The 12864-nt window shown below is 35.7% G+C and overlaps 1 protein-coding gene and 1 non-coding gene across 2 annotated transcripts in view; one reads left to right on the top strand and one right to left on the bottom strand.

The window, feature by feature from the left end:
- LOC124364358 (katanin p80 WD40 repeat-containing subunit B1-like) overlaps positions 1-12244 on the top strand; it is a 62029-nt gene extending 49785 nt beyond the window's left edge. The window contains 2 exon segments of the mRNA XM_046819757.1: positions 8216-8335; positions 8613-12244. Of these exon segments, the coding sequence (XP_046675713.1) occupies positions 8216-8335; positions 8613-8751 (259 nt within the window). The 3' untranslated portion in view covers positions 8752-12244.
- Trnap-agg lies at positions 466-537 on the bottom strand. Its single transcript has one exon. It is a non-coding gene; the product is annotated as a tRNA-Pro (tRNA).
- Positions 12245-12864: the final 620 nt, after the last annotated feature.

Here is a 12864-nt window from a genome sequence, read left to right on the forward strand (position 1 = left end):
AATAAATCTTATTTTGTACTCAAACAGTTAGTTTTCACTTTTGTTAAAATTAGTTTTAAGCTCATAAATGTAATTAACAACAATTTTCTAATTCCAATATAATGTAAGGATGTGTAATAATACAGTGAAGTAAGTGATAACTACTAGTAAATTTAATGGTTAAAGTTTCTTACATAGTACAAGGTTATTAAAAAAACGGTATTTGTTATGCTTTTATTATATTAAATATAATTAGGACAAAAAAGTTGCTATAAATTCATTTAAAATTCTGTTTAATTTTCAGTCAATCTGTTAGTTTTTCCGAGTTCCACAATCCACAATGTATTTTAAATTACAGCATTGTTGCAAGAATATTTTGTCTAAAAACTATTATTATTTTAAAAAATTCTGTATTTTACCACTTATATGAAATGTAATATTAAATGTAAAATATTAATAGGAGAAAAACATCTCGCAAAAAGTATAGGGCTCGTCCGGGATTTGAACCCGGGACCTCTCGCACCCTAAGCGAGAATCATACCCCTAGACCAACGAGCCATGTACGTCACGTGAGCACAAATGCCTATTGAGTCGTGTTTACAATATCACACATTGATCTGTATAATCGCTGAAGGACAGATTACACTAGCTACAATAAATGGTTCAACTTCAAGATTAAATTCACAGCTGTTGTTAATTAATTAGTGACGTGACTTTTCGCTAGCTGTAGTATTCTCAATATTACAAACTCAATCGTTAATACCAAAATGTAAGTAACTTAAGTAAAAAAAAAAAAAAAAAAAAAAAAAAAAAAAAAAAAAAAAAAAAAAAAAAAAAAAATAGCTGGTGGACAATTAATTTGAAGATTTCTTTATTGTTTATACTATATACACCTCCATTATGTGTGTGGATGTTAAGGGGTTATACAGCATTGGAGTGAATATTATTGAAAATAGCAGTAATGATGTTAGTTTGTAATTATTGTGCAATCTGCTACTTGTGATTCGTCAAAAACATCGTCACTTGCTCTGTATTACCCACAGCGCAAATGGGAAGTCACGTGATTTTGCGACGATCTGGACAATAATATTTACGGCCACAGCCTGCCAACTCACATTGAAGATGAGATTCTAAGAATTGTAGATGCCTGTTAATCTATTATTAATATCATTTCTGCAATGTTATTTATAACGGTATTGCAAAATGTTGTTTATATCCCTATTTATATCTAACATTATTTTTACTCAATGAATTTTGTGTTTTATCCACGAAAAAAATTGTGAATACGTGTTTAGTAAAAGTAAAGTTTCGGTACTGTGCATCTTCTAGCTGCTTTTAGACTGATAAAAAGTTGTGCAAGTTTTGTTGTCGGACATTAGAAAATGCCAGTCAACGTGCACGCACGTGCTCTCGCGATGTCACGAATGGTATCGGTCAGTTGTACACGAAAATTGGAGAGCAGAGTATTTCACGAATATTTCATTGATGAATATGGATCGGGTGACGTAATCAGTTGGCTCTTAATTAGTTGAGATACTGTAGACGTTTAAACTGAATGTGTTGAATGCCAATATGTGTACACTATGGAGGAGGTACAAAATATTTAGTGTTGTGTTACACAAATGGTAATGTTTTTGCGTGTGTATAACTCGTCACAATATGATTTATTGCGTCACAAACAATACCATGTTGACTAGGTAGATGCTGCGCTCTGTCCGCAAACGTGACAACTACTTGGAGTTGCCCAAACAATACAGTACACCGTAGATCACCTGTTTCCTTGCACTGAGTCCTGATATTATAATGTTAAATCATCGCACCAGTGTAGATGATTTAGTTTCTTGCGATACCATTGGTTTTAAATTTATTAATTTATATCGCTTTACATTACAAATAATGTTCCTGATCACTGTGTGGGGTTACAACACACGCTTAACAATTCACAGCATGAACTTATGATATGACAAACCTAACCTAAAAATTACAGGTACGCATACCCACGCCACTTTTGTTTCTCTTGGGGCATTTCCCAAACGTCTTTATGTCAAGCGTGGGTTGCATTTAAATGAATTGGGTAAGAGGAAATTTCCTGGCCTTATTGTAAGTTCAGTTTTGGTTTGGGATGACGCAGGTGTGACTAAATCTACCGAGAAGGTCCCAATTGATTATAAACTTAAAAGAAAACACCTCATCGAGTTTACAGATCGGTGGCACGATTCACGATAGACATTATTTGTCTGACTTAAAGATTCAGTCCAACTCAAGGCGAAATGCTGATGAACTTATAAATTCAGCAGAACTTTTTAGGTCAGGTCAGGGACCTGTCACAAAAGGAAGTAGCACCCAATTTCTTTTCCACCGGTCTTGGATAATTTTACTTCTGTGCGGAGAAGATCCATCACAATTTTTCACCAAAACATTTGTGGTATCAGAACAAATTAAGAGACCCTACAGATACACTTGGAATGTGATAGTCCTGATATTGTGTGTAACTGAGCATAACTTATCTCAAATACAATGGGAGTCTTATCGTCTTCCTGAGTACAAACATAGCTCAGCTTCCTGCTGTTATACTCGTCAGAAAGGTGGTGTAGCCATATTTGCGAAACCCGAACTAGATGTTGAGCCAGTTAATGTTTTTAATTTCTTTTCCGAATACATATATGTCACCTGCGAAATTTAATATGAAAAATAAGAACTTTATTCTGATCCTTGCTGTTTACAGACCTCCTGGCCATGACTGTAACGAATTCTTTCATCTAAATAGGCAATGTCGATCTTATCTTATGCAAGGGTCCTAGAGTGGTTGTCATTACAGACTTCAACATAGACATTTGAGTGAGCAATCTAGTAGCAAGATGTTTATCCATATCATGGCGACGGATGAATTGAGGCACACGATCTGCCATCGAGAACATTTTGACAAATATTGAGAGCGGCTACATAAACAGCAGAGTTCTAATGCTTTGTCTGACTACCATGGTCAGGAAGCGGTTGTTCACATACCCCCTATGAATCAACCGAAAGTATAAGGAGCCTCAATGATTCAGTCCTCAAGGCGTAAGCTCCTTCCGACATTATTGAACAGGGAGACTTGGGTGGGGTGTTTTGCAAGCTGAAGGTTTTGATGCAAAATTTAATGAATATCTAAAAACAGTAAATTATTACTTTGAAATATCATTACCTGTAGTAAGTAGCAACATAAGTATTCATACACATCCAATTAAGCCAGTTCTTAATCAGAAATAATCACTTTAAAAAATCGTCCATAGTTCTTGCACGTACCTACTAAAGATCTCGACGCTCATCCTTCACAACTAGCCCATAAAAAAATCAAAAGGGGAGTGTAGGAAATTAATTAGAAAAGCCAAATCAGATAAAATACTAACAAAACTTTCCTCTTCATCTAAAAGGATAAAATACCATGTGGGGAATTGTGAATTCTGAGAAACCTTTGAAATCCAAGAAAGTGCTAGAAATAACATTAACTGACATAAGTGGTAACATCATTTCAGATCCCATGTTGGTTATAAACAATTTCAATGAATGTTATTCCTTGTTGGCTCATGACAGACGCCATACCAACGAGTTTGGTGCAACAACTTCAAACCGCTTGAGACATTCATTGTTTCTCAATCAGGTTACTGAGGAAGAGGTATATAAAACAAAATCTTGACTGAAACAAAAACCTTCGTGTGGTTCTGATGGAATTTCCCTCAAAATTGAGGCAGGTACACTGCCATTTCTAATCCCTTGGCATACCTTATTAACAGTTCATTTCAGGAGTGCATGCTTCCAGATTCACTTAAACATGCCGCAGGGTGGCCACTCGACCGGAAAACCAGGAATATGCCGGGAATTTTTCTGAGAACCGGGAAATTTTCAAAAAATAATGTTTCCGTCTTCAAGAACTTATAACATCAAAACATCATTTGACAGCTTCTTGAATCAAGAACTGATTAATCTCGAAACATCGTATTTTACGCGACGGGGATCGTGAAATTGTGAATGAAGATCGACATATGTTCGTGAGCTACTCCTGTGCCGCAGAAAGCCTCCGTTCTACCTCCTCCCCACCCAAATAACGTAATAATACATTGGAAAATTAAAATCGGTTGACTGATCGTTTCGGACTTCAGCACTAAACGATTGGTACGCCTTAAGCGGTAAAGCGGCGGCAGAACGGTAGTAACCAACGGGTTTTTTGTACTAAGTATTATTCAGTCCTCGAAGTGGGGCCTCCGGACGAAGTTGTCCAACTCTTATTCTTGAGTGAAAATAGTGTTTTGAAAAGACGTGTGTTGGATAGATATCACAGGTCTAAAATGTACAGTGTTAAAAACGCGTTTACGTCCTATTGCACAGCATTGACAGAATGAGCTGAGGGGTGAGCGGCAGAAGACACATTTAATGTTTAGAATTGGCGGCGGATAAGCGCCTGCCGCAACCAGTGTCGGACAGTTTGTTTCAAAGACCGGAGAACAGTGTCGGCTATTAAAATTTCAATTGTAAACATCACTGCCGTGTGTGAACAGACTTCGTCTTGACTTCCGGAACAACCAGCGATACAACTGTAGCAAGTACTTACGACAGTTCTCGTGAGTAAAATTGCTTGAACGACGGACGGCTGGAGATCCCGTCAGTTTTCCGGTAAACTATTTACCAGAACGACTTCTACGCACACGTGACGATCGTTCGGACGATTCGAACTGATCAAACCAAATACCGTAGTCAAGGTGCATGAGGATCTTTATGTCGTGTTGCTTCGTAGTCCTTGACTATAATCTAACTATACTGATGCATTCTTCATGTATTGGCCGTTATTAATGGTATATATTCGGAGCCACGATACTTTCTCGGGACTCTAACCAGGGCTACCACCAACGATGAGCATCTGAAAAGGCGTGCATTATGCATGGATTTTGGACTCCGGGAAACATACGTGGATATGCGTGAATAATATTTATAATGACCCTGACAGTTTTACTAGAGATGGATCGTTTCCGATACTCGATACTGTGGCTCTTTTCACTCGATTCTGATACAAACAGAAATGCTTAACTATGCTTGAAAGACCACGATTTTACAACAGTACTGGTCATTACATCATTAATCGTCACCGAATTTCTCGCATATCACTAGCGACGAAATTTTAGAGCACCGCAGCTTTGTGGCATTTCTTGTAAATACTGCTAGTGACGATAAAACGTCATCGTTGCGCTTGGCGTAAGGGTTAAATACAGTACTAGAGTTGTCTATTTGGTCTGAAAATAGACTAGATAATCGGACATTTTCGACCGGGAAAACCGGGGGAAAAACCCGGAATTCGAAAAGAGATTTTTAGTGACCATCCTGATGCGATTTTGACACCATTGCACAAAAAATGGAAATCAGGTGTTTAGTGCAACGATAGGCCTATATCGTTAGTGTCGACTTTCTTCAAAGTCTTAGAAAATATTTTCCTAAATAGAATATTGACCTTGCTAGATAAATACAAAGTACTTCACCGTAACCAATTTGGATTCATTAAGTGAAGTGACTGAGACTAATTACAATGTGGTTTTATTTATTTCGCAAGCTCTTGGCTGGGAGAATCGGCTATGGGAGTCTTTTTTTATCTCACCAAAGCCTTCGATATGGTCGATTATAATTTGCTCCTACAAAGACTTTAAAAGTTGTAAAAGAGCGGTTTTTTTTCAAATTCAAGGGAGATAAAGTGGGGAGTTCCTCAAGGGTTAGTCCTGGGTCCTGTACTATTTCTCCTATTTATTAACAGCCTGCCATCTTGTATTACTGGCATAAATGCTAGTCTCTCTGTGGATGGCACCTCTATCTCCGTAAAGACGAACCGAACTTGTTTGTATGTCTCATTAAAAAGTAAAAACTCTAAAAGTGTTGAACAGTTTCTCTAATAATTAATTTCATGTCGACCATGAGGGAAAATTTGTTTAACGATTTGAAGAAAAATCAGTGTATACAATGAAAATATGGCTCTCGGTTCATGACTGTAATACTGACCAAACATTCCCGTACCAACAAGGTCCTGTGAACTCATCCTCTCCCAAATTATAAATCTTCAATGTATACATAATTACGAAATTTCTCCAAATTTTTACAGGCAAAACTTGGATGTTTCATTGTGGTTTAATAGAATTCATAGTTTTGTGGTGGAGAGTGAAGTTGACGCGTAGCGCGTCGACATGCCCTGACATGCCCGACAAAACTACACCACGGGACTGAGAAATCCGTCCGAATCGACGCGTCGAGCAGTTAAACCAATATAACACATTGTATTAATTTAAACCTCAACCCCCTCATTGTCCGCTATTATCCCGAATGCAAACACGGCGATTTTTTCCGACGCGTTAAATCGGACAGGCGTTTATCAAAAGTGGACGGCGCAACCCGAGCCCGCGGCGGGCGTGGGGTGGGGGAGGGGTTATTCAAATGACGAGAATGAAGACGTGACAAGTAGCGGAGGCGCGCTAATTTGCGTCGCGCATTACAGATTCAATGGCCGGGGTCGCGCAGCCGTCCGCGCCGACTCGAATTGCAGCCGCCGCGCCGCGCCCGGTCGAGCCGTGCGGCGTGCATAAAAAATAACTGACACCGTGTTGAATAATAAATACGGTCGAGGGCCCTACGGTCCGCCGCTCCGGAATGATTGTTTTGGCGTGAGCCGGCCGGACCCATGAGGGGGGGGGAGGGCCACACACAAACATTGATTTAGACCATTTGGTCCAGATGTGTTACTGGTGTTCAGCAACATTTACCTCTTCGGGTCATAAAAGATCGATTATTTTTGCAAATGAGACAATGTAGGGTCAATGCTCTGTATACCTTTTTACTAAGAGGTATTGTTATAAACCATTTTAGGTATACCATGGTTGACAGCATTAACACAATTTCAAAGGCACCCTGTCGTATTTTGTTCATTGTGACCTTTCCTTTTACATTTCTTCCTTCTTCAAGATGGGATTTTGGGACTATTTATCATTGTCACAAAGTTCCTGGTGTAATGTTATCAAAGCAAATCCAAACAAATGTCACCAATGTATTACAAACATTTTCCTTTGCTTATTAGACAAGTAGTAGCCTTTCCAATTTAGTGTTTTGTTTTATGTAGAGTTTGACTAATAACCAACAAAGTTTGAAGTCAATGTTCTTGCTTAAGTCGCTTGAATCGCTTATTCCAATATTACGGGAACTAAGCTTTATTTAAGAAATAGTGCCTATCAACTTATAATGGTTTATCTATAGCTAGTTATCATTAGTAGTTCTCAACCAGTAAAATTGTTGTATCAGTCTCAATCACCTGTAGATTTCAAGATGAGATTTACTTCTATTCTGTTGTGCTTTTCTAAGAAGATCCAGAAGAAATATCCTGAGCAACACAAGGCTATGATGACCCTGAAGGGTTTACTTCTAGCTGGTTTACACCTACCAGTTGAACAAACCAATGTGTCACGCCTAGGCAATTCAGTGGTTGTCCAGTGGCAGCACATCACTTTCCCAAAATGTTGAGATTTTGTGGTAAAATATTTGATTGAAAAGCTTAGTTTACTGTTGTAGTGGGTACGGTTCTCTTTTTTTTTCTTAAGACAAGAAGCTTATAAAATGCACTTAGTCCTATAAAGACCTTAGTGCTCCTTCCGGAGTGACAGGATATTCAGGATGGGTAAGGTCAGGGGGTAGGGGCCACCTCATATCGAGATCCACGAGGAGGAATTAGGGGCACTAATCTCAAAGTCATGTTGCAGCAGAAGAAGGGGAGGCATGAACTCTGAACCAGCCTCTCTAGTTAAAGCAGGCAGGGGGTGACACCCTTATCGAGCAAGAACCTCTGATATTTTAAGAACGAACCCACCAACTCCAGCAGTCATCTCCCGCAGTAGACTAGACCTATAGAATTATCCTTGCACCCTAGAATCTCGAAATTTGCGGTTAGTGATGTGCCGCTCCTGGATATCCATAAGGTTGCCCAGATTTGTGACACATTTGTTTTTGGTGTGCCCAGTGGTGGGTGCAACTGGAAGGTATAAACCAGCCAGAAGTGAGCCCTGCTGGATGTGGGGTTCTCTTAGTGTTTGAATCTTTTGAAAGTATAAATATAAGGCTCTGTCCGCTTTGACTGGAAGATGCTGGAACAGAGTTAGAAGTAAATGAAACCCACTAGTGCTGTTCATTTAGTGGTTCAAAAACATAAAAGGCTCAACTGTTTGTTTTCTGCCCCTAGGTACATGACAGTTGGTGCAGATGCTCTGAAGTTGATCTTGCACACATTCACCCCAGTCATCAAGTCCAACGTGCTGAATGCTGCCCCTACTGTCGGCGTTGACATATCCAGGGAGGAAAGGTAAACACTTGCAAGGTTTTTATAATTTCTTGATGGTCTTAAATTTGGAAAACTGTTCTTCCAAACTTATCGCCCTTTTGTTGACCTCCAGGCGAGCTTGTAGAAGGAAGTTTCTTGATGAAGTACTGTGACCAATGTGACGTAATCCAATTCAAACTATCTTGAGAAAGAATATCGAAAGCAGATTAGTCGAAGCGGAAATTGTGCACTTAAAGAATATGTATATGGTTTAAAAAGTGATGATTGATGAAGTCATAAAGTTGTTCTGTAATTGCAGGTACAAAAAATGCATCAAATGCTACAACAGCCTGGTGACGATCCGCACGTTCCTGCTGAAACGGCAGACAATGCAGGGCAAACTGGGTCACACTTTCCGGGAGCTGCACATCCTCCTGCAGGCACTGGACTCTCACTAACCTAACAAGACTGACCTCTCCATCGATTACAGATCAACTTACTAAGAGTCTTATCTATTATTGTATTTATTGTCACATCTGTTGACTTAGTTTTAAGTGATATAATTTATTTGCTAAATCTTTTTTATTAATATGGTTTTTATTGTAACAGTTCTTAACTTGGCGAACTGATGAGTCTATATTTGTTGAATTAGTCACAGTTTTATGAATATTAGTTGATGTCATATAAATAATATACTTTGGTGTGTTATCGTATTCGTCCTATTGATTAATTCAATTACACAACCCTCTAAATCATTAACAGAATTTGTGTGTTACTATTTTTATAAAATACTTACGCTATAATACCTGATCATAAAATTTATATCTGTAGCTTATCCCTAACGTAGTTTTAAAATTTAATTGTAATAAAAAGGTACTGAAAATTACTATATAAAAACTGTTGACAGCATATTTTTAAGTTTATATTATGTTAAATGCGTCTAAATCAAATTAATTATAGGTAACATTTTATTTATTTTTAAAAATTGATAAAGAATGAGGGTTTTTTGTGTTGTTTGCATATCAAATTATAAAAAAAGAGCAATTTAAAATATTTGGAATAACAATAAATAGACATACAAACATACCTTTTGTACATTTAAATTGTTTGGACTGAAAGAGCCTCTCAAAGTATTACAAGAAACAATTATAGTTAATTTGTGTTGTTAGAAATTATATTTTTCAATTTTGAGAATAAAAATAATAATATATGTACTTAATAATTTATTTAGGTTTTTTTGTACGAATGTCTTACAAACAGTAATTCACAAAGTTCCTTATAAATACAGTATAAAACATGAATTATTACATAATGTATTGGAATTGATTTTGACAAAATTAATTGATTTAGAATTCTGCTTTAAATTAATTGGTCTCAACAAGTTATATCTTTATTAGTTACTTATCATTGTAACTTAGTTTTAATATTCTGATATTATAATGCAGTTATTTATGAAGATTGTCATTCAAACGTGATCAGTGAATTGACTGTCAATTTATTTATTTTTTTTTTTTAATCAATTTTATATAAAGTAATTTTTTCGAGCCAGCATGTTTTGTGCAATCCTTGCCTTTCATCTAGTGTAATTTTGTTGTACAGGATATAATTTAATATTCTGTACTTACAGTGTGTATGTGTGCACAGAAACACAAGTCTAGTAATTTTCCAACAGGTTAAATTACAGTTTAACATTAGTTTTGTATTCTAACAATATTGACAATACAATATATTGGTGATGTCCACAGATTTTATTATACCTCATAGTATAACATATTAGGTGTTATAGAACATGACACGTAATCTGTTATAAACACAAATACAGTTTGTTTTATTAGCGTGTATTTTGGAAAATGTATAACTAGGTGTTTTTAATCACCACTAATTAATTTGGTAAGAAGTTGAATTTCTTTTAAAGGGGTATGGTAAAGTTTGTTGGCTTGTATTAATAATTAACTATAAACAGTATTTTTAACATTAGTATTACATATTAGACTGCCTTTGAAAATTCTATCCGTCCAGTTTATGATGACTTAACGTAACGTGGCTCAATTTATTCAGTGTAAGCCTACGCCTGGGTGTTAGTGTCGACTGTGCCTTGTAAATAATAATCAAAGTAGAACCCATCTTGCCATCGTGTTTGTCCGGTTTACTCGACTTTTACATAGTTTTCGTGGCAGGTTTCGTTTTGCTGGTGTGTGTCGTAGTGTGGTGTTAATATCATCTAGTCTAACCAGGAATGTAATTCGTGGTGAATGATTTAGTATTTCTACTCGTATCGTGGAGTAAAGTGATAATTTTTGTTCACTATCGTATTTTTGTACATAGCTAATGTTAGTGTCATGCTAAATGTGGAAACTAATTTTAAGTAGAATGTAGGCGCTTCCATGTTCAGTTCTCTAACCGATTAACTGTTCTGTTGTTGAACAAATGATTAACGAATTTTAATCTCTTTTCGCTCTTATAAATTGCTTCTAAAACTGTTTCGAACTGTATAGCAAGGTATTAGTTGTTAATTAATTAGTATTAAAAGTGCAAAGTAATTGATTATTGAAAGCAAAATGTTGCCACGAATTTTACTTGAGTAAAAATGTACTTTTTGCTTGAACGACACAATCACTTTTCCACGATTAGTACAAATCATGTTGCAGGAAAGTTAATTAAAAGTGTATTGGCACATAATAAGGACATTCTGTCCATTTTCTCTTCACAACTAGTAATAATACAACACAGAATCTCCTTGCGTAAGAAGTTTCAATTGTATGAATTATATTTGTTAATTTATTATTCAAACTTGTTGCGCTTTGTAAAAAGCCATTTTTAAATCAATATTTTGGTAATTAGTTTAAGGAGCGAGCAGTGGTGCCAACTTTTGGCAAAAAACATACTTTTCATCAGTTCCTCATTACCAACAGTATAATTTAATGAAATTAAATTATTTAGATACAGTTATAAAAAAAATGTAAATTAAATCGTAACACAGAAAATGTTTCAATTATTGTTTTAAAAGGTGGATAAAAGACACTTGGTGTGTCCAGAAAAAGACATTAAGTGTAACTGTGTTTGTTTCGTGTACGTGATTGTTTTATTGCAATGTCTTTATTTTATAATGTTTACATAAACCTGTTTGTGTACGACCTGATTTTGTGTTGTAAAGTAATTACTATATTTTTCTGGATGTTTAAATGTTACGTAGCTGTGATAAATATATTTTATTTTCGCCTAAGTGCTGCCGTAGGTCTATCGTGAATGCCTACATGTAGTATTTGTGAATTTCAGTTTCCCTTAGAAAGTCTGTTAACGCTTCCAAGAGTCCAAGAAACCAGCTCTTTAAACTTTGGTCCATGTATAATCGAACTGTAATTTTGTTGTACCCTTCATCCTTTTAATTTATTAATCAAAGTTCTCTATGAAAAGCCAAGCCATGAACGTTGAAAATGCATAATTGCAATTATTTAAATCAAAACATAATATAAGTTTGTTTACTTAGTTATTGTGCAATCATTAGGATTATCATTTTTGTGATGATTTGGAGAGATTATTTATTCCATATTAAATGTTATTATGAATTAATATTTTTATTAATTATTTTTGTATATTTTTATAGATCGTATTATCGTAATACAAACACATCGTATAGTTTAAGAAAAATTTCTGTCGTGTGGATAAAAAATTTCAAATTATAGAGGTTTTGAAGAAAATGTTTTGTATACTGTGTTTATGCTATTACACAATATGTGTATAGAAATCTATATCCTCTATCTTAATAACAATTACATACTATCGTCCAGCAGTGTCTTGATGGTGAAATAAAACAACTAGATGCACCGAGATACTACAGTTTTGTATAGTTCTGTATATTCTTATACTACACGTTGCACCCATTTAGTGCCATGTAGTTGTAAATATTGTTTATTGATTTTGTAATTACTTTCAATAAAGTGCTAATATTTGTTTGGGTTTGTTTATTTCATACCTATAAATTGCCAAGCGGGAACAGAAAGCAGTTGGAGGTAATTTTTTGTAATTTCTCTAGTAAGTAACTCTTAAGTATTCCTTGGTTTTTTTTTGCAAATAACTTTTCAGGAATTAATAAAAATCCGTAAGTGTTACTTCAACATGGTGTTTGGCACCTGCTATGTATCAACTTTTGTGCTTTAGTAAAATTCTCTAGTAAGTAACTTTGATTAAAAGTACCTGTTTTTGATAGTTTAACACATCAGGGACACACAAATAACATATTATACAGGGTGAGGTAAACCACCCGTACAGTACGTATAGCGGCCAAACCAAACGAGGTAGATTATTCGGTTTTAGTTTGATAATTGTCATATTGATAGTTTACCATGATGCTGCTGTAACATGGTAGATTTGTATCAAAGCCAGTTTGAAGTGTTTATTTTGTTAAATAATGACAGGATACTCCTTCCTTCCATGGCACTCACATCAATGATTAAATAACAACAGGTTTTCTCCTATACATTTTGTGTAATTTAAGTGTAAAAACTTTTTATAATTGAAAATGTACTAATTTAATAACTGGGTAATTTTCCTGTTTCACGAGAGAACTCAGC

This window comes from Homalodisca vitripennis, chromosome 6, assembly GCF_021130785.1.
Source record: "Homalodisca vitripennis isolate AUS2020 chromosome 6, UT_GWSS_2.1, whole genome shotgun sequence".
NCBI lineage: Eukaryota > Metazoa > Arthropoda > Insecta > Hemiptera > Cicadellidae > Homalodisca > Homalodisca vitripennis.